The sequence below is a fragment of the Dermacentor variabilis genome, chromosome 1, assembly GCF_050947875.1.
Source record: "Dermacentor variabilis isolate Ectoservices chromosome 1, ASM5094787v1, whole genome shotgun sequence".
Taxonomy (NCBI): Eukaryota; Metazoa; Arthropoda; class Arachnida; order Ixodida; family Ixodidae; genus Dermacentor; species Dermacentor variabilis.
In genome coordinates this window covers 154,089,953-154,117,657 of record NC_134568.1, presented here as the reverse complement: position 1 = coordinate 154,117,657, position 27,705 = coordinate 154,089,953, and the positions used below count along the sequence as shown (strand labels likewise).

At 43.7% G+C, this 27,705-nt stretch overlaps 2 protein-coding genes across 3 annotated transcripts in view; one reads left to right on the top strand and one right to left on the bottom strand.

Annotated features, from left to right (window-relative positions):
• The window catches only part of LOC142587966 (uncharacterized), a 136,703-nt gene extending 114,341 nt beyond the window's left edge, over positions 1–22,362 (bottom strand). The window contains exons 1-2 of the mRNA XM_075699402.1: positions 22,175–22,362; positions 21,910–21,992 (exon numbers count right to left, since the gene is read on the bottom strand). Of these exons, the coding sequence (XP_075555517.1) occupies positions 21,910–21,992; positions 22,175–22,237 (146 nt within the window). The 5' untranslated portion in view covers positions 22,238–22,362. The remainder of the gene's footprint in view (positions 1–21,909; positions 21,993–22,174) is intronic.
• Positions 22,363–22,570: 208 nt separating this feature from the next.
• LOC142586936 (stomatin-like protein 1) overlaps positions 22,571–27,705 on the top strand; it is a 92,155-nt gene continuing 87,020 nt past the window's right edge. The window contains exons 1-3 of one of the 2 annotated variants that reach the window (XM_075697819.1): positions 22,571–22,846; positions 22,962–23,071; positions 23,140–23,206. In XM_075697819.1, the coding sequence (XP_075553934.1) occupies positions 22,672–22,846; positions 22,962–23,071; positions 23,140–23,206 (352 nt within the window). In that variant the 5' untranslated portion in view covers positions 22,571–22,671. The remainder of the gene's footprint in view (positions 22,847–22,961; positions 23,072–23,139; positions 23,207–27,705) is intronic. The other variant, XM_075697814.1, reaches the window with a different exon arrangement.

Below are 27,705 nucleotides of genomic sequence, written 5' to 3'. Positions count from 1 at the left end.
TTACATACCTTTGCAGCAGATGCGCGTGTTCGTACGTAATAAACGAGAACGCTGGGCACAGTTTAACTACAATTTATTGCTTGAAGTCTGTAATCTTCTGGCGAGTAGACAGCAAGCGCTGCAGGACGAACGCCTCCACATCCTCGACCTTCCTCTGAACGTAATCGGGGACATCTTTACAGCGCCCGGGGAATGCTTGAGTCTTTTCTAGAAAAATTAAAACATCCAAGCTGGAAACAGTCTCTTCCTCTTCATGTGTTGATCCAGTGTAAGAATCGTCTTCGTCATTACTGCAACATTCTTGCTCATGCACTTTATTGACAATGTCTTCATTGGTGAGCTCCGCAGATGTAGCCGCCGTGCTGTCGCTGTAATGTAATCATCGAAGGTCACCGCGGTGTGAACGGGGAGCTTCTCGGTAAGCTCATTCCACAGTTCTGGGTTGAGCTCCTCTGTGTCCTCGAAGGTGAAGCCTTTAAGAGGCCTGCCTTTCACCAGCAGTTGCTGATCGTGCTTGCCTTCACGTTCCACCACGACCCTGTAAGCATTTCTGCAGCTTGACGGATGTTTACCTGTGTGGACAGCTTCAGTCGAATATTGATCAGGAGGCGCTGCACAAGACGCTTCCGAAATTCGGCCTTCACACATCTGATGATGCCCTGGTCCAAAGGTAGGAGCAAAGAAGTACAATTCGGGGGCATAAATTCAATTTGCACACTGCTCAATTGCACATTCACGATACGCGCCAAGCACTTGTCAACGATGAGAAGAATTTTTGTCTTTCTTCTTCATTGCGTTGTCGAGCTGCAGCAGCCACTGAGTGAACAATTCTCGCGTCCTCCACGCTTTTTTGTTGACTCCGTAGTCGCAAGGCAACAAGACGTTTTTCAAGCAGCGCGGCTCCGCAGACTTGCCAACAATTAGCGGCTTCAGTTTTTCCGTGCTCTTGGAGTTGCAGCAGAACAGAACCGATACGCGGAGGCGTGATTTCTTTCCGTACTTGCACCTGTCACCATTGAAGTTCATTGTTTTATCAGGCAACTGATAAAAGAACGCCGTTTCATCCCCCCTGAAAACGTCGTCTGGAGAGAAAGACTCGATCTCTTGAAAGCGCTCATTCCGCCAGGCCACCGCACTCTCGGCATCTGCTGGCTTTTCTTCGCCACAAGCAACCTGCCACGTAAAGCCATTCCTTTGCCTGAAGCGGTAAAGCCATCCGGCACCGGAGATGTCCAACGCGGCCGCGAACTGTAGCGCCCTTCTCTTGAATAATCGGGCCTGACAAAGGTACATCGCTTTGTCTGGTATCCTTGAACCACGTGAGGGCGTCATCGTCGACATTCTCATATTAGTCTACAGTTGGGAGCCCTGCTCAAAAGAGAAATGCAGGGAAGTCAAAAAGACTACGCAAAATTAAATTACGAACAAATAGCGCAAATAGCGGCAGGCATAGCGGAAGCAATAGAGAAACATCCCATGGAAAGGTGGGATTATAATCAGTCAGAACTACTCATTAGTACAAAAATAAAAGAAGTAAAAGGAGTAAACAGCTGGAGAGTAAAGAGGAAGCCACGAAGTTGGTGGAATAAGGAAATTGGAGAGGCCATTGAACAACGACTGTTGGCATCACGGGAACACACAGAAGCAAAGAGGGTGCAGTTGTCTGAAGAGGAAATAGGCCAAAAATGGGAATCTTATCAACATAAGAAACAACAAGTGTAGGTCCTCGTCCAGGCTAAAATAAAGCAGTCCTCTGATCGCTGGCTGGCTGAAGTTCGCGATGCAACTAAAGGAGGGTCAAGAAAATTCTCGAACCATATAAGCTGGCTGGGTAAAGTGAATCACAGAAAGCAGGAACAGGTTCACGATGCCAAAGGAAATTGTTTAGAGGGAGATGACGCTGTGAACTGCATTGGTTCAGTTATAGCAGAGTCATTTAGGAAAGACGATAGGGTAATCGCCCCAAATGAGGGAGCAACACAGGATAGCACAATAGAAAGCAGCTTAGAACTGACCAATCTTACCTGGAAAACGGCGGAAGGAAATGTTCCAAAATGCACATCCGCGGGGAAAGACGAAATTCCAATCAAGTTAATAAACTTGGCCCAAGAAGCAAGGAAATGCTGATAAAAGCAATGGAGGCAGTCATAACAAATAAGCAAATTCCGCACAGCTGGAAACGGAGTAAAACGAATTTGATTTATAAAGGGAAAGGTGATAAGAAGAACATAAAATCCTTCCGACCAATTACAATAACATCAGTTACATATAGGCTGGCGATGCAGGCGGTGAAATTAAAGATGCAGTCATGGGTAGAAAGTAATATAATACTCGGAGAACTTAAGAATGGGTTCAGAAGTAGTAGGCGCTTAGATGATAGCCTGTTCATGCTTACCCAGTGCATAGAAATAGCTAAGGCGGAAAATAGACCTCTGTATTTAGCCTTCCTGGACATAAGCGGTGCATACGACAAAGTGAACAGGGAACTTCCGTGGAACATATTAACAGATGAAGGTATCAGTCATGAGGTAATTGATTTTCTACAGGAAATATATCGAGAAAATAATGTTGAAATAACATGGGAAGGAATAAAAAGTACGACAACTGTTGACGTACACAAAGGATTAAGGCAAGGTTGTCCTCTATCACCGCTGCTGTTCATGCTTTATATGATAAGTATGGAAAGAAGGTTACAACGAAGCAATCTAGGGTATAATCTGTCGTACAGATTAGGCGGAAAGATTGTTCAGCAATGACTACCGGGTTTAATGTATGCGGACGATATTGTACTGTTAGCAGATAGCCAGGAAGATTTGCACTACTTAATTACTGTGGAGACGAAGGAGACAGTTCAGGTTTCAGTTTTAGTGCAGCTAAGTCTGGTGGGATGTTTTTCAATAATACAACTGATCAGGAGCTTATAATACAAGGCCATGAAATACCCCGAGTGGCCGAATACAAATATCTCGGGGTATGGATAAACAAAGGGCAGATGAACTCGGAAAAGCACGAACAGTCTCTCATAGCAAAAGGGCGAAGAGATGCCAGGATAATGAAACATAGGGCATTGTGAGGGTACAACAGGTATGAGGTACAGAGATGTATTTGGAAGGGAATAATGGTGCCGGGGCTTACTTTCGGGAATGCGGTCAAGTTCAGTCGAGACAACAAGTAAATCATGGAGAGCTGTTGGAAGATTAGCACTAGGTGCCCACGGGAAAACCACAAACGAAGCAGTACGTACAGGGGGATATGGGCTGGGCATTGTTCGAAGCACGGGAAGCTCAGAGTGAAATCCTATACGAAAAATGTCTGAGGAAATTGGACGATAACAGGTGGGCAGCTAAGGTATTTAAATACCTATACAGAAAGAGCGTTGACTCACAATGGCGGAGAAAAACTAGGAAGCTAACCAGTAAGTATGCCAGACACGAGGACGAAGAAAGACGGAGCATTAACCAACAGGTTAAAAACGCGGAAGGCAAAAATTGGATAAATTCAATGGAAAAGAAGCATAGTGTGGAACTATATCGATACTGGAAACAGCAGATCAGGAAGGAAGCGTTTTATGATAACTCAAGAGGCAGTGCCCTACTCTTTGAAGCTAGGTCAGGATGTCTTAGAACATGGAGCTATAAAAAGAAATTAAACAAGGAAGAAGACATGTACTGTGTATGGTAAATATGTAGAAACAATGGAACACCTCATACTAAAATGTGATGGTATCAATCCCGATGTCGATGCGGCCACAATAACGCTTCCTGAGGCCCTAGGGTTTAGAGATAACAATAGTCAAATAAATGTGTGATGGAAATTAGCAAAAGACGATTGAAGGATTGGTGGCTCAAAAGCAGAGAGGTGACATAAGGTTAAAAGGGTAGGAAGACGTATTTAAAGTAAATTGCGAATTTTAATAACACACAACACAGGTAAACAAAGATAAAAGGCAAAATAAAAAGCTGAGCATGGTGGCAACTGCCATCACACCATTTCAAAGGGGACGCTCCTATCTTCCATCCATCCATCGTAGTTGCCAAGCCGCAAGCGTTTTCTTGAGGGAACCAGCCATGACTCTCGATGCAATTTCATGGTCTTTTGTCAGCAAAGTGAACACACAAGACAATGACAGCACTGAAAACTTTGTAGTTCCTGCTGATCGCTATCAACGTGGTGATGCAAGAATTACGACGTAGTAGGAGAATCCAAACATGACCATACGAACATGACCATACGCGATGCTCATAGAGTTTCTAAATAATTACCCTAGAGGGAAATGTGGCGCTAGTATCTACGGGGGCTCTCATGAGCGTTGCCTCAACCTACATGGGAATGATGGGAAGTACAGGCTTCGGATTGAGTTCGATCTTTAGACTAGTGGCGTTTGCTTGCGGCGCAGTAAACAAAGCTATACCCAAATATTATCGCGTAAAATATAATTTTATTTCTGTAGTATGTTATATAATGTACAACACGCTACATAAACTTTGACTTTGAGTGAGATGGAAGCATGGTTTACTATGGTTTAACACCAGGACACACCAGGGTATGCATTCTTGTGCGATTCTGTTCTCGATTTAACGCAAGAGAATAATTATTTATTTTTGCAACAGCAATAACAACCGTGCAAGTACTTATATAAAAATACTCATCAAGTATTTATGGAAATAAAAATGTATTGTGAGAAAGTGTTGCGCCCTTAGGTGGAATGCTACAAGTGTCGTCTGCTATGACGCCTGCTCGCTGCAAACGCGAGACTTTTCTCACAGACGACAGGCGTTTGCGAACTCTCTCGCTCTTTCGAAAGGCTGCGTAGGCTGTCACGATTGCTGAACGTCTTTAAGTACTTTTAAGCACATCTGCTGCAGTGCTAGCTAGGACGCTAGTGGCCTCCTACGAGTATGCTTCATCATATTTTATATTGATGTACCGCTTCCGAAGCGTTATGGCGTGGCTTTGCACTTACCCATTTTGCGACACTAGACTACAGCCAGGAAGCAGCAACCTTTCCTACCACAAGTAAGTTTGTGTTCTCAAAGTCCTAAAACACGCATTTCAATGAGCACATAAACGAGCAATGCATAATGAAGCCCCCAATAAAATTTGATTGTCAAGCCACTAGAAGTACAGCTGTATATGTCTTGTATCAGCAGTGCCTTCTTTTACCTATTCTGAAGTTTCATAAAGCACATAACGCTACAGCACCAACTTAACACACTTAACAAGCCAAGGTCCAAACGGTCAAAACATGTTCTTTCAACATTTACGATGCCATCGCTTTCTCTTCAGGGCTTCGACACCACACCGCGACACAAACATCGTCCCAGTCGCTGGCCCAGCGCGCTATCGCCACGTTGAGCAACAGAACAAAGGCCGAGAGCTTTGCGTTGCACTGTCCCACTGCAGGTTAGAGCAATTGCGCTTGGAGAGAAACCAAAACTGCCAAAAAAAAATACTTGTAGACTAGTTCGCCAGTCAACAGAATGCCAATCTGAAGCCTGTACTTCCCATCATTCCCATGATGGTTGAACGATCGCAGCGCCAGATTTCCCTCTAGGCATACTAATATGAAAATCTATGGCGACGCTCACGCTGATGCTGCTGGGGCTGTACCCATTGAAACTGGTTCCACAGCGCATGGCTGCTGCGGCTGCAGATGATGATGAAAGGTGTAAGCCTCAGGGATTTGGTACTGAAGCTTCAACAGAACTTCGTAATAATGAAGCATCTTGGTGAATACAGGATTAAATTATGTACGCTATTCTGAAATATTCGGTAATCTGAAATTTATAGTACTTAAAGTTTTTTACATTGAAAATATAGGCATTTTGACGGGAATATTAAAGAATTCGTAAATCTGAAAAGTTCGTTAATGTGGTGTTCGCAATAACGAGATTTTACTGTACCTTGGAAAATATCTACAGAGGTTCCACAGCTACCTTAACTCTAAACAAGAAAAGCAGAAAGATACCTATAAAGAAAGAGGTCAGACAGGGAGAGCCAATCTCTCCAACGTTATTCACTGCATGTCTGGAAGTATTCAAGCTATTAAACTGGAAAGGCTTAGGAGTAAGGATCGACAGCAAATATCAAAAACCTTCGGTGTGCCGATGACATTGTTCTATTCAGCAACAATGCAGACGAATTACAGCAAATGATTGAGGACCTTAACAAAGAGTGTGAGGGTGGGGTTGAAGATCAATATGCAGAAGACAAAGATAATGATGAATAGCCAGGCAAGGGAACAAGAGTTCAAGATCACCAGTCAGCCTCTAGAGTCTGTGAAGGAGTACGTTTACCTAGGCCAATTAACTGCAGGGAACCCTGATCATGAGAAGGAAATTCGAAGAATAAAAATAGGTTGGATCGCATACGGGAGACATTGTCAGCTCCTGAATCGAAGCTTACCATTAACATTGAAAAGGAAGGTGTAATATCAGTGCATTTGACCAGTGCTGACATATGGGGCAGAGACTTGGAGACTGACAAAGAAGCTTGAGAACAAGTTAAGGAACGTGCAAAGAGTGATGGAACGAAGATTACTATGCATAACGTTGAGACAAAAAGAGAGCGATTTGAATCAGAGAGCAAACAGGTATAGATGATATTCTAATTGACATTTTAAAAAAATGGAGCTGGGCAGGTCATGTATGCGCCGGTTAGATAACTGTTGGACCACTAGGGTTACAGAGTGGGTTCGAAGAGAAGGGAAACACAGTTGAGGACGGCAGAAGACAAGGTGGAGCAATTAAATTAGGAAATTCGCGGACGCTGGTTGGAATCGGTTGGCACAGGACAGGGGTAATTGGAGATCGCAGGGAGAGGCCTTCGTTCTGCAGTGGACATAAAATAGGGTGATGATGATGATATAAAAGAAACAAACATTTATTGCAACTGTTCAAAAGGAACAGCTTCGCTGGAAATCCGGTTGTGAGTCTCCAAGGTCACTCACATCTGCTGTATTTTTTTCTTGTGGATATTGCAAGTAAGTTATGTTGAGTGTAATTCGTTGCCTATAATCTCGGTAATACTATTATGTAAACTATTGATACATTTATGCTGTAGGCATAAACACCAAGTACAATTTTTTGTTTAATTACTCAAATTGTTTGTAGCAAGCGTGCATTCTTTTTGTGCGCTCTACGTCTATTACTGGGTGGGATCCGGGACCTCTGTGAGGCACTCATTGCCTTTTGTCCCTGCATCATCTTGAGATTTAATAAAATTGGAATAAATGCAAATTCAAATAATTTTTTTGGGTCCCCTATGTTTGACCATGCGTGAATGATAAATAGGTCCATGTCTGGTAAATACAACTATATATATATATATATATATATATATATATATATATATATATATATATAAAATCATATCATGAGAAACAAACGAACAAAGACACCAAGGACAACATAGGGGAAATTACTTGTACCGATGAATTTAATTAAATGATTAATTAATGGCAATGAAAGCAGATTAAAAGACAACTTGCCACAGGTGGGGAACTATCCCACGTCTTCACATTACGCATAGCATCACACACATAATGCGAAGACGTGGGTGTGCTACTTTTTGCCTCCATCATAGTACATGCTCAGATGTAAACTATCTCAAACCAGGTGTTATCGCTAGGTGTAACTCGCACAGCCAAAATCACACCATTTGATCACTCTAGACATTGTTGATGACTGCACCCCATGCCCACTGTGGTACAGAATTTGCCAAGAACCAGTTTGGCTCATCATTTTAGTTCATGAAACCTTTAATGAGCTATGGCAGAAGTAACACAGTTTGCAAAACCATAACTGTCAAAAACATTACATAGCAAAGCACTAGGTGTTTTTTCTTATGCACTATTTTTTTTAAATGTTGTTCCTACATCCCTGCCAGTATTGCTGAGAGGCTACGTGACTAGGCAGACATAGTAATTGCAAAACTGAAGCCAAAAAGTAGTGAAGTTATGTCAGATTAGCAAAAATCCTAACTATCCTCTTTGGATCCCATGTCCACCCCTGTGGACAGTTGCTTTCATTATTTTCATAATTATACCAAAAATAGTAAGCCACTATATCCTGTTACAGAATAAAGCTAAATGCAGGCAACATTCTATGTGAAGCATGTGATCATTCTGTGGCAACCAGTTTTCTAGAAGACTGACATTTTTTTATGTGTACAGCTGCATTGTCACTGACGACGAAAAGTGGATGTGTAGTACATTTGAAAAACCACCCCATGATGCAGCAATCCGGAATGAAAAGTTAAGGCAAGGAACCACCATATCATCATGTTTGTCTATAGGAAAACAAGACACTTTTACCTGAACAAACTGGAGATATGGATCTCTGTTCATATATACGGAGGTACAGATGCGAGCATATAACCATGCCATCAGATCAAGGAAGTAATTTTTTTAGGTTCGTAAGATACCAGTTGACAATGAGAACTGACCTTGAAAAGTATTGTCACTAAGACTTTTTTTAGTGTCTAAGGAGTCTATAGCACCACAGGGTGTCTACCAAGTTGACATTTCCAAATTCCCAGAGTTTTCCAGGTTTTCCCTGAGCACCTTTGCAAAATTCCCTGAATGAGCCAGAACTTTGTTTTATGTCAAGACAGGCTGACACCACGTTGCCCGATGCTGTCACTCTCTAGTAAGCATGCTGAAACAAAAAAAAAATGACTTAATCCAGTTTGAATAGTAAGGATTAATATCTACTTTATTTAAAGAGAAAACAGAAGGAAGGTGTTAGTAAAATGCACAGCGAAAGAAATGGTAAAGCCCATTCCAAATTGAGTCGAACATTTTCAAATACGAATGAAAAGGCGATGCATACATAAGTAAATATTTTTTTAATATGAGCTATTTCTATGAACTGATAGCAAGCTCAACTGTATATGAGGCCCTGAACTTTGTCACAACTAAGGTTCTCTCTCAGCAGCTGGGAAGTCAACCTCAACTGTCCTGACATACTCTCAGCCCGTACACAACATCTCAGTGTTGGGTTACACTGCTTAAAACAGTTTATTTTGGTTTGCATGAGGGACACCTGTATCTCAGCGTCAGCCAACACTTAGTTTTTTTAGCTCAAGCTCCTTCAAAAAGGCGGCGGCACCCTTCCTTTCCCGTTAATTCCTCAGTGCGTCAGTCCTTCCTGTTCTGATCCTCCTTCTACCACGCTTTCACCACATGGATCATCTGAAGCATCCTCTTGGTCAGTTGTACAGTCAATGTCCGATTTTTCGGATTCCCTAGGGGCCGCAAAAACATCCGAAAGTCGGGCAGTCCAAAAATAATGAATGCCTGTCTTTTAACTGCCCTTAAAGGCTAAAATTGCCACAGGCACGCCCGAAAAGAGAGAGTGAGAGAGAGAGAGAGAGAAAATGATTAATGAAAGGTAGGGAGGTTAACCAGGACTGAGCCCGGTTGGCTACCCTACACCAGGGAAAGGGAAAGGGGGATGGAAAGATTAAAAGAGAAAGTCCACTGGGGATATCAGTTGGTCATTCAGTCCGGTTCACAGATGCTGACTCAATCCGGTATCTTTCAAATATCGCAGCAGCGCTTTTGTGGCCTTTTGTGGCTGCGACATGCGAGGCCATGGTCCCAAGATCTTGTTCAAGGTGAACGGCTTTCCATCTAGCTGTTTGAGAGCTGTGCAGAGGTCTTGCCTTTCATCTTCAAAAGATGGGCAGTAGCACAGTAGGTGTTCTATGGTTTCCTCGACACCGCAGGCATTGCACTTGGCGCTATCAGCCATTCCAATCAAAAATGCATATGCACTGGTGCATGCGACGCCCAAACGTAAGCGTCACAGCACTGTTTCCTCATTTCGAGGAAGACCTGGTAACAGCCACAGTTGCATAAAGAGATCGAGGGAATGCAATCGATGTTGAGTGAATTCAGGGGTGTGCCACTTCTCCAATGTCAAAGAGTGCGCTAGCTTGCCAAAGTGTTGGGCTGCATCGGACCGCAATAAAGGTATAGAAACAAGGGTTGCTCCTTCGTGTGCTTTCCTAGCAGCTTCGTCAGCGAGGTCGTTGCCGGAGATACCGCAATGACCAGGCAGCCACTGAAACACGACGTCGTGTCCTTTCGTGATCATGTGATGGTGCATTTCTTGTATCTCCGACACGAGTTGTTCACATGACCCGCGACGAAGAGATGACAGAAGACATTGTAAGGCCGCCATTGAATCGCCCGAAAAAGCTCTTAAAGGGAAGATGAAACACTTTTCGAAAAAAATGAGTTCTCTGCGGCATTCTACAGTTTTGAGTCCCCTGAACACGAATATCTGGTTCAAAAAGGGCGGAAACAAACGCAAGCGGCTGTTTTTCCAAGAAAACGCGCACCAGCGCCTCAGGGCATCGCGCGAACGCCGCTGTTGCCCGTGATTGGTCGGGGCCGCTGTGACGTCGTTGGCGGTAGTCGCCGGTCGGCGCCGCCGCATGTCTCCGTTTCAGAGCGTAGCACCATTCCTTTCTCTCTGGTAGCACGCGGTTCTGCTGTTCTGGCTTCATAGCTGAGTTGCAAGATGGAACGTTCTCGCTGTCTCCGACAGCTTGTATTGTCCCCGTACATGTTTGAACCCACAGCCGATACGGAAAACGATGGCGGCAACTGCCAACAGCGAGAGCGATGTGTGCACCTTCTCACGCGCTGGAAATCTTAGCTGGTACGTATGTTTTTTTTTTTCATGTAGCTGCACGTTGCAATGACGGGAGAAAAAATGCGCTAAAGTGTCACTGGGAACATGCTGCTGGAAGAATGACGAAGCACTAACTTCTCATTAGATTTACACGGGTGCAATTCCGCGATGTCAAGCACCTTGCCGCTGCTTGTCTAAAGTCCCGTGGTTTTTTCAGCGTTGATACACGACCGCGAACATAAGTGCCGCGTTTCAAAGCGCGCACATGCAGTGCTGTGAGGTACAGTCATGGAAGTTGCTTATCATACACATCCAGAGATGACCAGAGGTATTATATGTGCAATATTCATACTATGGTTCGACGACTTTGCGAGTGTGGCTCGATCAAGAATCGGTATGCGTGCTCCATGCTAGTGTTGACATAAAGACATTAGGCAGTTTTAGCACCGCCGTGTGGTAAACACGATAACTGAACCGTACGTCGAATGTCACTAGGCAAGCCTACACTCCATTTGATACCTCAGGTGCATCGCTGCGGAAGCTACGCTCGAAGTCCGGTCACCAAAATTTATTACTGCGCGCGTTTCCGTCTATGCTTCGCAGCGTGCCAGCGGCGTTTGCTCGCGCGAGCATGCACGTGAAGCTGCCGCGACGGGCTGCAATTAAAAAATACCGAAAAGAAAATTTTTTTAAAAGAACTTGTTAGCAGCCGTATAAGTACACGGATGGTTTCTATGGGTAAATTCTTTTTTTATTTTCATTCCGAACTGAGCTTATATATGGAAAGCTTTCTGAAAAATCGGGTCAAGAAACACCGAACTTTTTCCAAGTGCGAACGCAGCCACTGCAAGAAGTATCTCAAGCCTCCGCAGCGTTGCACCTGATGTATGAAACGGAGTATAGCAACGCTAGCAACAACGCGTTTTCGCATTTGTCGTAAGGCTATCCGGCTACGCTAAAACTGTGTTACGAGACGTTAATGGCTGCAAATGTTCGTATTTCTCCAGTGCATCAATGTGAGCCTAATCACGCTTTCATTAAACTAGGTGCACCTGCATGTGCTGCGTATTGATGGAAGATGAAGAGAACTGCTTGTGCTGCCAGGAGGTGCAAGAGATTAGGAAAAAACAGAAGCGCACGCAGTGCGTAACAAGTGCAAGACAATTCAGGACTGTGTGCCTCAGCAGGGCAGTACTGGAAGTGGCACTTGCCCAGAAAGGAGTCGAACCGGCTGGACAAGGCAAGAAGTTTACACACAGGTGTGAAAATGATATAGCCAATGGAAAAAGAGTGATGCGGAACAACGCGGAACAACGCCGGGCTTCAGTCGCGCCGATTTAATTGGAATACCCATTGCCCGCATCGTTGTCAAGCTCCGATGATAGTCACTGTCGCGGAAATGGTCCGAGCACAGCACGGTTGATTTCGTCGGCACGAACTTATCTCTCCTCACCGCACGTACCCACTGCGCTGCAAGCTTCTTTTCCTTCGGGAATTTGTGAAACACCACATCGTCTCGCCCGCCTGTGTTCGCACAGCCGAATGCTGCACAGAACGAGGGCATGTTGGCCGCCCTTGGCTGTAGGCACTCACGCAGCACAGAAGGAAAGAACAGTTTACGAAAATCGCAAAACAAACGTGAGCGGCGGCGGCAGATCTCTCGTAGCGTCGTTCAGTAAAGCGCAGGACGGAAAGAGGCATGCCAGCACATGTCAGCACGCCGGTCCGCAGCTCGGTTGGCTCGGTCTCCGCCCATGACGTCACTCTCGCCGGTTCTCTCCTCTGCCAACGTCCTCACCCGGCGCTCCGGGAAGCGATGGGGGCGTGTCCGCGCGGGTGATTTAGAAAGCGATTTCCGCCCGTTATATTAACAAAACGAAAAAAACATTTCGGAACCGTAAATTATTAGGTCTGTTCTTCCCAATCCCAGCAATTCATAGAAATTGAAAACCGTTTCAGCTTCCCTTTAAGGCCTGCCACTACACTTACTAGGCATATCGATGCTTGTACTGTGACAGGAGATGGGGGTGCACGTGTGTATAATTCAGGAATACATACTGTGTCCCGTGACAATTGCCCCTGCCCACGCTTGTTATGTTTCACCGCCTAACACTAATGTAATGAGGCAAAGCTAACTTTCGGAGACTGACATTACACAACGCGCTGTGCTCTGCGAGCTTCAAAGCCAATCGCAAGGATTAGAAAGGCGGAGTCGGTGCCATTGGTGATAGCGGCGAATTCTTTCAATGAAAAACACGGCACCGCACGGCAAGAAGCTTAATAGCGAACATAGAAGCAGCTAGGCCTAACGTTGCCGCGGTGGTGGTTACGGCTGCCAGCGGATCTGCATGCGAGAGTGCCGGTTCGAGGCGGCGAGATAATCAAAATAGCGGCGGTGGCGGCTTTGATTAATGCCATTTCAGACCTGCAGTCAGGGCAATATACATTGACTATATGGAGTACGTGGTGGTGCCGCAAAGCCGTGCTAATAATCGGGCATGTCCGAAAAATCGGGCGTCTAGAAAATCGGTCGTTAACTACTCTGGCAATATATCGTGCCGATGACACGGCGTCAATGACGATTCGCTACGATTCCTCTGTTACTGGAGCCAGCATTAACACGACTTTCGTTCCCTTTCAATAAAGTTACAGCTAATTTTCCCTGATAGAAGCACAAATTCCCTGAGTTTCCCTGAGTTTTTCCAGACTGTTCAAATTCCCTGAGAATTCCCGGTTTTCCAGGTTTTCCCGGTTGGTAGACACCCTGCACCACTTTCTACACATGCGCCCTTAAAAGTGCTAAAAAAAGAGATTGGCGTTCCAGGTAGCACTTTCTCAAAATTGTGCCTTTGGCAGTTCTGGACTATGTTAATTGGAATCATGGTTACGATACTTCAGCGCAAAGACAAGAGACAAAATAAAGGAAGTGCACAACACGAGCGCTGTCTCACAACTGAAATTTTATTGGGATCTACCCATAATATATACACATACAAAAAGTAAACAAGAAAACAAAGCAAAGACCGCTGAATAACTCAGAATCAAACCACTACATAGAATCCTAAGAAAAAAAAAAACAGACACAATGCGCAGGGGCGTAGCCAGGGGGGGGGGGCTTATGGGGCTTCAGCCCCCCCCCCCCCCGAAATTTTTTCGTGCTGTCCATGCGCCGCCAAACAAAGCGACCCCCGGCGACGGAAATCACTCTGGATTTTGTCAAAGATGTCTTTCGAAAAGACATTTAACCGCGGAGATTCCGAACTCGGGCTGGATTTCGTGGCAACGCCCATACACCGGGAGTCACATAACGCCAAGCAGTCCCATCCGAGCGCAAAGTTTAAAGGGCGCTTTGATGGTGAGCGGGCTCCCCGCGGCATCTCACTGAGGCCACGGAATCTATGGAGCGCATGGATATCAATTGCGAAACTTTATGGGTATAACTCTCATAAGCTTTTGATGTGAAAGTTGCATTGACATTTCAAAAGTTGTGCTTAAGATTTTCAATTGCGGAACTTTGTGGGTTTAATGTTGTTATAAACATTTGACGTCAAGGTTCCATTGGCTTTTCTAAAGTCTTACGTCGGAACATACAACGAGACAAGCCAAATCAACACACTAGCAGACGAGTTGACAAAGCACGCAGCAAGGTCCAATGAGACGAAGCGTTGGGGTGGTTCATTTGTGCCGTCATGTCACATAAAAAAAATATCAACATTTTTTTAACCTACGCCAGAACATCCATGTCAAGACACTAAGGCCAGCCAAAGTAACTACGTTCTTATTTATTTTTTCTACTTTGACTTTTATTCGCGAGGACACATTGAGCCTCTTAAATTTTTTTTGCTCTCGCTACCCTACCCGCGGGCTGCCAGAGCCAGCCAGAGCGCATACGTTTTTCTCGTATGGCCCCGACCACCGCGCGGTGCACTTCGGTGCGCGTTCGGTTTGCTCTGGCCGAGTGGATTTTCACCTGACAGAGTTTTGGACGCTTTCTGGCTAGCAGACGAGAAAAAAAAAAAAACAATGGTCGCTCGCTGCCATCACTGTGGAGAATCGAACGATTGCACCGCGTTCCTTGAGCGGAACCTTTCCGGAAAGTCTTGTTTCGCCGGTGTAGGATACTGAGCAGTATGCGTATGGTTCGGAGTGGACCAAGCGTCTCGTGTTTTCTTCGGTATTCCCTCCGTAGCCCCATTAGGTGCCCGAAGTAGGCATTCAATTCTGGCCAACATACTTTCCTATGCGTATTTTTTTTTTTCATTTCGGTGCCTCCGCCCCACAGAAAAAAAAATACATTGTTGCGGCGCAGCGAATTGTCGCATGGTGAAAGTTCGATTTTGATACTTCTTTTGCGGAAAGTAATGGGCGACGGGACGCTTCAGTTGCCGGATACGTTTATTATATTATTGCGAAGGCAATTATATGGACACTCCAGGCGCATTCCTGCCGTCGCTGTCGCCCTCATGTTTCGTATAAAGTCCAAGGATGATAACACCGTGACCACGCGCTGTATGCTGTATGTGCGAGTGAAAGCGTAGGAGGGGAGGTGGAATGGGTGAGCCGACGATGGTGGCTCAGTCTTGTGTGCGCAAAGGAGAAAAGCGGGGAGCAAGAGCGCCGCCTTCCGTCGCGCGTAATACATCGGGGGGTGTGGATGGAATGGGGGCGGAATCTAGGATTCTGTGAATCTATGATTGTGCAACATGTTTATTTGCCTTGTTTGACGCATTATATACAGTTACATTTTCTTACATACATAGACTCATTGGAGACTTATACGTATACTTAAATATCTTTTTGCGAGGTTTTGTGTATACATGCAGTGAACTTTGTTTCCAGTGACACTTTTTCGTCCTTTATCAAGCCGTATTTTCGCATTTGTATATCCCATTGTATCTTTGCATTTCTAATGTACGAGGGCGAGTCAAATGAAAGTGAGCCTACCCTAACCGCGCAATAATGGTTCGGTTCATTATCTGCGAGGCATGCGCGTAGGAGAACGGCATGTCTCATTTACAAAAGTGACACGCAGGTGTGAAGATAAATGTTCTTTGATGCTCTCATACACTGGGTTGAATATGGTTGCGTCACATAATGGACACTTCAGAATTTGAACACCTCGGTGTCGCGAAGTTTTTGACAGCTGAAGGTGTTTCCAAAACAGAAATTAATCGGCGTATGGCTGCCGTGTACGTTGAACACTGCATTTCATTGACCACTGTGAAGCATTGGAGCAAACGGTTCAAAGGACGTTGCAAAGACATTCCAAGACCGGGCCAAAACCATCATGCAATCACCCCCCACACAATTTCAAAGGTTCATGAGCTGATGAAACAAGAACGGAGGATAAGCATCAATGAACTGGCAGACCGTCTGAACATCAGTCACGGTTCGGTTCACGCCATAATTCATGAGCTTCTCGGTTATCGGCTCTTTGGTGCGCAATGGATCCCCAAGATTTTGATCCATCGCGAGAAGACGGAGAAGTTTCGCGCTGCCTTGACTCATCTGATCGGGTATCACAATGAGGATGACGACTTCTTGTTTGCAATTGTGATCGGGGACGAACCTTGGTGCCAGTACTACGAGCCTGAAACACGATGGCAAAGCTTACAGTGGAAACATTCGAATTTACCACGCACAAAGAACGCAAAGGCCATCATTTCCGCTGGAAAGGTGTTGGCGACTTTTTTTTTCGATCGTCAGGGTCCATTACTGATAGAATTTGCTAAATCTTGAGAGGCTATCAATTGTTTTCGATATTGTGAAACGCCAGAACGGCAGCGTGTCGCAATCAAGAACGAACAACGTGGAAAATTGACGAATGGGGTCATCTTGTTCCACGACAATGCCTGTCCCCACGTCGCTTATGTGGTTAATACAAAACTGTCAAAGTTCAAGTAGGAAACACTGCAACATCCACCATACAGCTCAGACCTGTCACCTTGCGACTCCTACATTTTGGGGCAACCGAAGAAACAGCTCAAGGGAACCAGATACAGACTTTTTGAAGCAGCAACCCAAGGAGTTTTATAGGACGGGAATCACGCGACTCGTTACTCAATGGGACAAATGTCTAAATTCTCATGAAGACTACTTTTAATTAAGTACCCCGTTGTTGGCTCACATTCATTTGACTTGCCCTCGTATATCTTGCAGAACTGCTTTTTATACGTGCTCTCTATCGCGACTATAACTTCGGTGCAATTACTCATGATACACGACAGGGGACAGCTACTCCTGAGTAATACATTGGAACAAACGACAGCGTCATTGAGATTTTTCACTGGCCATTGCATATATACAAGAATGTAAGCACGGTTCTTGAATGACAAAGTTTCATTGACATATTTGTCCTCAACTTGTTCAGCTCATTGCCTTTTAATTTTTCATATCAGCGGCATGCACTGCTTTCCTGGTTTCGAACTGATATAGTTCTAAAAGTTTGTGTGATATTTTCTTTACCTAATAAATAGACAAAAATATGGAAGCATTGATATCAGTTATCTTGGGCAAAATTTTTGGCACATACAAATATATTCTGTTATGAAAAAATACATATTTTATTGTTTTGACAGTGCGTAGCGTCCAAGAATTCGTTTGCAGCATCTTTGGCAATGACAATGCAGTTATTATTCATGTATTTGATCACTCGACAAATTGTTTAAGAGGAAGCTTTAGCTCGGGCCCAATCCGACGCGGCCTATTCAAATACTTGTAAAACGCAGAAATGCTTTTCTGAGATAATCCTGCTTATCGCTTTTATTGAAATTGGTTGCATTTGAGAAAGAAAGTTAAATCCTAGTGTCTGTTGGAAACAGAACTTCGATTTAGGGCCTGAATTTTGTTTAAAATATTTTGAAAAATTCGAAAATTTGAAAAAATAAAAGCACGACGTTTACAAACTAATAGCTATGCATGAAGAACAGATATTGTGGTTCTGTAAACGACATCTATTATAACAGTCAAAGTGGACAAGTTTGCTATGTCAATTTGTATCTTACGTGGATTGGTTACATTGTGTACAAGGGTTCTGCAAAAGCCGCATTTCCACAACACTAAATTTTTTTGAGATTCATGTGTAACATATCTATTTTGTCCGCTGTAGATGTACTATTAGATGCAATTCACAGAATTGTGATATCATTTTTCATTGTTGAGTCACGGAGTTTTAAACTTGATAGTTTCGTTTTCTGAAAATTTTCGATTTTGGCCAATTTTTGATAAATAAGTGACCGCCTAAATGAAAAATTCAAAACCAGCAGTCACTATAATTAATCTTTTTCTTTTAAATGCAAGAAAGCTCCTCAAATTTGGTGAAGTGGTTGCAGGGAAAAACGAATTCCCCTTCTACATGTATTTAAATAGGAGCACCCGAGCTAAAGCTTCCTCTTAAGGAGGAGGCGAAACTGCAATGTGCCCCCCCTCCCCGAACAAAATTTCCGGCTACGCCACTGGCCCCATATATATATATATATATATATATATATATATATATATATATATATATATATATGGGGCCAGTGGCGTAGCCCCCCCTGAACAAAATTTCTGGCTACGCCACTGACGATGCGCTCTCAATCGGCATGGGCAGTCTAATACCCCAGTCACACGAGCATGCCAAAGGTCCTTTGAAGTTAAGGAGCATTGAGATTTCAAAGACACATTAGTTCAAGGGATATGTGTCAGTGCTACACGGCCTCCAGATGGTCTCCGTTGAAGCTTTTAACAGAAACCGCAACGCATTCTAAGCGCTGCCATCGCCTCAAAACCAATAAAAATATGGCCCAAATGCATCTTATAATAAATTTGTCATATTTTTTTCAGCAATATTTATTTTTCCTAATCCATAGAAACATCAAAACAAAATGCACACGTAGTAAAGGCATTACACATGTTGGTGTTGATTATTCGTTGTTGCCCTTGCTTCAGCTGCTTTGTTTCATTCCTTGTGGCTAGGCAGCGGCATCACATTGCAACAAGTGTAGATGCAAACCAGAATTCCGTGGGTGCTCAATTTTATGTAAAAGCCAGAACCAGACAACCTGTGAACTAGCAGAGACTTTTTTTCATTAGGAAACACAAAAATGCATGCGTCGGCCAGGAATCACTAACCTTACATGACACGGAGTACTACAACATTGATATTATTGATACTACATTTAGACTGCCCGTGCCAATTGAGAGAGCGTCACCTCTGTTTTTTCCTAGGATGCTACATAGTAGTTTGATTCTGGTTTATTCTGTGGTCTGCTTTGTTTTCTTTTCTTCCTTTCTGTACATATATATATATATATATATATATATATATATATATATATATATATATATATATATATATATATATATATATATATTCTGGGTAGATCCCAATAAAAATTTAGTCGTGAGGCTGTGCTCATGTTGTGCCCTTCCTTTTTGTCCCTTGTTTTTGTGCTGAAGTTTCATAACCATGAATCCAACATTCCAACTAGCCTAATTAGCAATGTTAATTGGAATGCCAAGGCACTTTCTAGCAAATTTTGGATATGCTGCACCATTCAGCTATGGCACTGCTAGAAGGCACAGTGTGTCAGAAGAAGCACAAGAGAGTCTCCAGTGCACAACTAATAATTGACACATTTCAGCAGTGACAATACGTGTGTTGCTATATTGCTTCAATCTACTCGCATTAATATCGACAGTCATCCCGAGATGGTTTCTGCCGAAATTTTTTTAAAGTGTTCCACATAAAAATAAACACCTAATCTTTGCACTGCCAGTCTACACACGATGATTGCATGTAGCCTCCGAGATAGTGGCGTGCTGCATGGTGTAGTCTACGGTGACCTGATCTTTCCACTGCCAGTCTACACATAACAATTGTGTGTAGCCTCCGAGATAGTGGCGTGCTGCATGGCGTAGTCTACGGCGACTGCCACGGGATGCCATGACAACACTTTTGGCTGGGGCTTTGCCCTCTTGCCTTCTCCGCTGTGTAGCTTTCAGCACGCTAGTGGAGACAGAAAGAGGGAGAAAGCTGGGTATCACGGTGTGGCAACTCGACTTGTAGTGAAGGAATCAAGAGAGAGAAAGCTTTTTAGCGAAAATGCAGTATTTAGCCAGCACATTTTCGCCTACATTCTACTCTGCAGGGAATGAAATGAAGGAGAAGAAAGGTCCTAAAAGGTGGGCAGAAGAAAAAAAAATGCAGGTTGTGTGATGTTATCAGCAGTAGAGTAACTGTCCGATGCGATGAAGGTAGATGGTAATTGCAAAAGAAAATAAAATCTCAGTCTTGAATGAGATGAAGTGCATGAGTAAACCAACTGAATTATTAAATAAAAACAAGTCCAGGACTTTGCACACCTTTGATTCATGAGACCAGGGTTCAAGCGTCCGTGTCAATGTCAAGTGGCCTTGGTCAAGCCTTTCCACAAATTTTTGTAGCATAAAATTCGTGGGATGATGTCCTTTAATGTTAAGAGCATTCTATGACGAGTTAGAAAAGTGTTTCAAGACCCCTTTAAGGAGCACAAGGAATGCACAAAATATGTACTTAAAAACCATCCAAACCTTCATACAACTACTAGTGGTGCAACAAAGGCAGCCAAAACATTTCCCACAGTGCAAGCAGCCATCCTTCCAATGCATTGTCTGATGGATTAGATCGTTCTAACGTATGTGTTCACTACTTTAATGTGAAGTTGTGCAAAGCATTACATTATATTGGGGATTTCGAATTGCAAAAACATTTTGGCCATAAGAAACACCACTGCAATGACTGGCTCTAGATTAACATGCAAGATCTTAAATACAGACACACTGCAATAAAACATACAGGTGTATCTGTCTTTGCACTCTGCACACATACCAACAGTCGTCCAGCAAGCCAATTTTAAGATAAATTACTTTGCTGACTGGACACTTATCATGGCACCACTGCGAACGCTTATGACAGCACAGTAAATGCTGCGAATTGCAAGCATTGCACTACTTACACTGCATGACTTCTAAAAAAATAAATCATGGGGTTTTACGTGCCAAAAGCACTATCTGATTATGAGGCATGCCGTAGTGGTGGACTCTGTAATAATTTGGACCACCTGGGGTTCTTTACCATGCACCTAAATCTAAGTGCACGGGCGTATTCGCATTCTGCCCCCATCAAAATGCAGCCGCCGTGGCCAGTTCAGTCCCGCAACCTCGTGCTTAGCAGCCCAACACCGTATCCACGTAGCAACCACGGTGGGTTTGCATGAGTTCTGCATGGCTACTGTAACTAGTAAAAAAATGCAGAAAAATAAAATATCGTACAGCAAACAAGGTATTCAAGTCAAGGTAGGCTGTCAGTACTGCAAAATACCAAACCTTATATGACACATGGTTGCGCATGTTCTTGCCAACATGCAACAAAACATTTATTTGCTACTGCTTTTTCTTGCCTACACAAAAGGGCATATTTTAGAATAACACCTTATTTTAGTTGTCTTATAGTACCTGTGTTGAAATGAAACAGCGATGGTGGAGCTACAAGTATTCAGTAACATTTGCAATGTGTTACACCTAAAGGCTGTGCAGTGACGCTTTTCAAAACTTACTGATAAAATTCCCCTATCTGCCCTGCATTGTGCATGCTTTATATGATAGCGAAAATTCGGCAAACACGCGTTGCGATTTCAGCATTCGCTTACGTGCAAGATTTGTCGTACCCAGAAACCGCATCCAACCCATCAAGTTACAACAAATGACAACTGCCGGGGCTGCCAACGCGTAGCACTAGGGAGCCCACATGGACGTCTTGCGCTTACATGTAGGCTGCCTAGTTGCACGTAGTACTGAACGCGACGTCGTACTGAGCGTCTCGTACTTTAACAAATTGTGGATAAATTTGGTGTTAACCATTTCGTTCTTCGAATAAAGTCATCAATTTTTATGAAGCGTCGTACGATGCAGCGAACGCGTTGAAACATGGCTGCTAAGACTGTTGGGCGCCCCCGGAAACTAAATTTGTTGGATACCTCGCTGACATAACTAATCGTACGCCGTGTAGGTACCCATTTCAGCCGAGGGTGCCAGTTTCAAGGCATGCATGGCACGTACTGCGTGGCACGTACTGCGGTATATTTCCACGCGTTATATTTTGACTGCGTCACAATGCCGATACTGCCGCATGGTTTATACACACGCAAAAAGTTGACAGGAGCGCCTTAAAGGCATCACGCTAGGTGACTAGACAATTCAGAAAGGAACAAATTAAGAGCGAACGTGTTCCGTCAAAACTTACGCTACTTTTCCTGCATTCTTCGAGTTCCTAACACGTATAGAGCACACCTCCCCAACTTCGGTGAACAAAGGAGCAAGTGTTTGCTGAAAAGCAGGAAAGAAAAAGAGATCTATATTAGGTCATCACAAAACTTACATAAGTACGTATAGTTAACCTCTAGGGGCATGCACGAGATGTTTTGACATTAGTAGAAAGCAAAGCCTGCCAAGCATGCGTCGAGTGCTGCGTTTGAGTAGCGTTGGTTCAATTTCTCCCCAATACTTGCCTCTGTAACGTTCGAAGGCAAATTACCAACAAATACGTCGAACAGTGGCTTCCTTGTCGCCATAACTCGAAAAATATACAAATGTCCCTATAGGAAAAAAGACTTCCATACAAAAATCCAAACCAGAAACGCACATGCAATCGCGCACGCGTCCAGAACAGCCGTGTCAAGTGTAGAACACTGATCAAAGCTCGCGCAAAACGCAAGCGCCGCCACAACATTGAAAGAGTTTACAACAAAATAATAAATTATGTGGTTGGAACCACTATAATGACGTTTATTACTAAAGTAAATGCTGCATAAATCTTACCAATCAATTGAAATTATTCATTTTGTGAATTTTTTTAAGACGATGTCACTATACACGAGAGCGAAGCTAGCCGCGACCAGCTGGTTGTGCTAGCCACTGCTCTCGGTACGGGCAGCCATAGAGTTCGGGCAGCCTAAAAAAGAATCGAAGTTTACGTAGTACCATTAGTAGCGTGTTAGGGGCAACGATGAACGACAGATTTTCTCCCTACAGTGATAGCTATGACACACCTGACTTCGTATTTGATTACACCTCAGCGTTTGATTATTCTTCTATTCATCACATGACGGCGCTGAAGAAGCCCGAGAAATACATGACAATATTTAACTATAACAAGCGCCAGGTTGTTGTGGATTTGTCAGGTGAACTCCACTTTTCTGGTTGCTAACTTGTATGTTCAATCAAGTCACAACTCCCTTTAACGACTGAGGGGAATGTTATGTAAGTGGTTGACTTAACAGATACGAACTGTTTCAGATTGCGAACCAGAACCGTGGCAGTCAACTGTTATTAGAACGATCGTGACTTTCTTCTGCTACCTCTTCCTCGTTTTCACATTTCCAGTGACGTGCTGGGTCTGCATAAAGGTATATTTTTGGTAGAGTACCTTACCCTCTTCGATTCGTTTACAAGCTGTCGCCTTTACGTCACGCAGAGAGTGCCGTCCCTGGAAAGGATCGCCGTCTTTCGTTTGGGGAAGCTGCAGCCAGTTCAGGGTCCAGGTAACACTGTCGCACGAAAGCTTGTATTGCCTCGGGCATGCATACACAATACTAGCGCTTTGCTGTAAACGTGCTTAAAGTTTTTACTTTTGTCATTCGTTGACCAGAACTATGTGAACACTCGTCGCGATCCATCACAGTGTGTCTCGCCATGCCTTCAGCACTACCAGTGTGTTTTCGGTATTTGACGGGTTGCTGCGGTGTTTGCATTAAAATGCATATGTCCAGCCGTTGTATTACAGAAGAAATTGTATGCAGGGCCGTAAGCAGGAAACAAAACATGCATCGAAGTGCGAGAAGAGGACCATAGTACTGCATGTTTATCCTTTAGGCGCGAATGTGACATCCCAGCATGGAGGGACACACATGGGAGGCTGCATTCCTGTGTGCTGTGTTCTGAAGGCAATCAGCACCATGCTCGTAAAAGTAGAAATCAACGATAGTAGGTTTTCTTGAAAAACACACTCACTCGTCCATAGCTCTAACTGACCTAGCTTATAGAGAATTTTTTGCCGTGCTGCGTTGAGTGGCAGCAGACAAACACCCTCGTACTTTTTGAAGGCAAAGGTTTCTTTTAACCTGAATCTTCACAGCCAGAATGAAAGTTTGTGAGCTGGCATGCAGAAATGGCACTATGTTGTGCCTAGTACTTCATTTGCAGGCATCTACTCATCCACCTCCATTTAGGGTGATGCTAGCTAGCTGACCCAGGGTAATGAAGCTAAGCAAGTCAGAGTCATCCCACAGCTCTGATAGCACCTCATGTTAGATAATCACAATTGTATTAACCCTGAAATGATGGCAAATATAAATGCCCCCCCCCCCCCAAAAGAAAATGTTTATTCGCTATCTAAATGTGCAAAAGACGAGAAGAAGCATAATCAGTGAAAGAAAAATATTTTGTGGAAACGTGTTCAGCAATAGGGAGGAAACATCCAGCAGAAAACTGAATGGGCTTCACCCCAAGTCACCTATGACTTCATTTGAAATTTGTACAGACAACTCTCATCTTATGTGAACCGTAGGTGTGCATTTTATTTGCTCTACATAATGTCTGTGATTCCACTGCAGCCAGATATGTTTCATCAGTCTGTCTCTTCTGACCATGCTATCAAAAAAAAAAAAAAAATGAGGCATGTGCACAACTTCCTCCTCAGTTGTTCCTGTTCTAAACTAACAAATGGCGCTTGCTGCATGTCATTTGATGTTGGCCAAAGACATTTAGCTAGAAAATTCGTACGAAATATGGAAACTTGGCAACAACAAAATTTTTTCTTGTATGTTGCCTCTATATATAGTCAACGCTTGTCCATAAAGGGTTAATATATTAGAGCATGGGTAGTGCAAACAACCTTTCTTCTTTCTTCAACCGTTTTTTTCCCTACCAGCATGTAAGTGCATGAGAAACATTGCTTAAATAAATGTAAACCCATGAAATGTGCTTAATGAATCGGAATTCAAATTTTCAGAAACAAAAAAAAACAAAAAAATATGTAAAATTGGCTTTCAGTGTCCTTTCAATGACCTTGCTGAAGAAAATAAGACCAAAGGTTTTGCAAAGAAGCGAAAGAATGCACTTGCAAAAAACCATCCATAGTTGTCAAGCTTACTGTGTAAATGCAAAAGGGAAGGGTAAAGCTGAAGGCATTGTGAACAAGCTCAGTCGTATAATAGTGTTAAGAGTCAGCTATACTGACTGTGCATTAGACGCCTATTAGATGTGAAGGAATGCAAAGGAATTTGAGCAGTAGAGAGCACAGTGCGTGTTCTGTGTGCTCATTGTTTCTGATCACTGTGACTAGCATCAGCTACATGTCACACAGAGTCCTGTGTAGTACCAGTTTTTTCTTCAACATTGAGTTAGTACCCTGAGCAGTTATTAATTTAGGTATGCTGGTAATGAATGCACGTAACCAAAGGCAACAAAGAGAAATGGTGAAGGGCTTTACATCAGATGATCATCAAGTGCTATTACTTTCTTTTTTTCCCACGTGTAAAAATATATCACATCCATCATCCTTAAAGCGAAGCTTTCTTTGCCTCTTTCTTTGGTTTTCCCACCTATGCTGCTGCTGCCACCACCACCAATGCCGCATTGGGAGTGGTCCAGAGCGTGTGTATACATGGAAGGAGCGTGGCAGAGATGAAAGGAGAAGCGGGAAACTCGTTTGGACCTTTGCATTCGGTTGAAAATGCACAATGCCCTCTGAAGCTCCCTGGGTGTCACCAGCTAGTCTCTTGACAGCTACAATTATCCATGACCCTCCACAAAAGCATTGCAGAAATTGTAGCGCTTACCTTTATACTAACGTGCAAAGCCAGATGGAAGATAGACATAATGGTAGAGAGGAGGGGAAGAGGAGGCAGAGAATGGGTAGAACCATCGCAGTGGCAAAACAAGTGAATAACAGCCTTGCCACCCTTCGCTTGCAGTTCCCATACAAGAGGTAGGGGTATGGGGAAAGGTGACATGAGAAGGCAAGGAAACACAACTACTGTAGACATGACAGCAGTTGCAGGGAAACAGGATAAACTTAAGGGCACTGTACGGTACATTTCTGCTATTGAAAAATAAACACCATGCAAATATGTCAAGTGGACAACTTGCAGAGGGCGTGCAGAAGCAGAGCTGCAATTAAAGCACACCGAAGGGTCTAGGCTACACTACAGAAGTGGTCGCACCTCAAATCAACACTTCTGTGCTTGCCGCAGTAGTTTAGCTTTGCGGGTATGCCATTGCTCGAGGTCATGGATTTCATCCCGACCACGGCAGCCGCATTTCGATGGGATCGAAATAAAAAGTGTTTGTGCACTTTCATTTAGGGACACATTAGAAAACACAACTGTATCAAAATTCTTATGGCATCCGCCACTACACCGTGCGTCATAATCCGATTGTGGTTTTGGCACGTACAGACCCATAATTCATTTAATGTTTAATACTTCTGCCGCAATGCACTATGCCATGTGAGGAAACGACAATGCTCAACCCTCTCAGAGGTTATAAAATATGGCGCACAACAACGCCTCAAGCAAGCACCTCTCCCTGTGTGTTCTACATATTATGCAGAAAAACAGCAGTGGTGCAGACAAAGTAATGTTTAATCAACTCACCACTCTCGTGTTGGACTAAATGTTGAAGAAATTAGACATTTGCTGTCAACATCACTGCTAATTATCGTCAGTCAAAGCAAATAGCACAGAAAGCTTCGCTTAGTACATAGATGCCCATAGTACTTGGGATCTGCATAAATTTTATACTCAGCATACAGACTAGAAAATGTTTACTTCAATGCGCTGATCTTCCTATTAATGCTATTTAGAGCCAGACAGATTTTCTTTTGGAGTCTTGCTAAGCTGTAATAATTTTTGTTTATGACTCCCTGAAATGTACACAGTACTGCTTTCTTTCCCAAAATTTTGTACCTCATGTCTGCGCATTCCCACTCTTTCTGGCCCAAGCTATGTCAAGAAAAGATGATGAACTGAACCACAATCCTTTGCGCTAGGACAGCCCCGTAGTCAATGACAAGGCAAGAATGCCGGAGTCCCTCTTCCCATGAAAGCATGCTGTTTCTTCTCTCTGTTCCTCTGTACTTTCGGAAAATAGTCCTCTTACAATTGAGAAATCTGAAAGAGGTGCTTCTTAACAATGAACATACAATAGCCGTGCACCATGCAAACGAACAGCTAAGTTTGGCAGTTGTGTTTTGTCTTGCTACTGTCGTCACACACATACATGCTCTCTTCTGTGGTGTCTCCAAATGTGCTTTTGGGACAAAGGAACGACAACACAGTATTGCAGACAATCACAAGGGAATTTATTGCACCTTTCATGCAGTACTGCCAGCTAGCCGAATTACTACCAATAGAACATGCCAATGGGTGCAAACGAATCGAGGAAATCTGTCTCACCATGACAGGATATTGAGCAAATATGTCCGCCCCCATGCTGGACACTAGCGGCTAATCATTCGCGTGTACAGTCAGGCAAACGGTGGTGCATTTGAGTGGTCGAGTTCATCCATCCCAGTGCCCCGCTCAACAGCTTCACGAGACGGTCCTACAGAGCGTGCCAACAGCTGCGCGACAACTCCGCGCGTTCTGCCAACCCCAAGCCAAAGAACAAGCGACTACTCCCTTTTGCACCCAGGTAACCCCACCATTAGATAAAGAACAAGCGACTACTCCCTTTTGTGCCCAGGTAACCCCCACCATTAGATGGCATTAGCAGTGCTACACTCGCACCATCTTTCCTACTATTCTATACTGCAACTGCACAAACCGCCGGCGGCTCTTAACTATGCAGAGAAGCCAGATTGCAGGAGACACGAGAACCATGCGGAGAAAACAACTTATGGGACACATGAGAGTCAAGCATCCCCACACATCACACACAAAACTTCTCGATTTATACAAAATGGTAACACAAAGCAATGCTAAATAGCCAGCTACCTGCAAAAGGCTTTGCACAGCATCGATTCCCTCATTTAAAACAA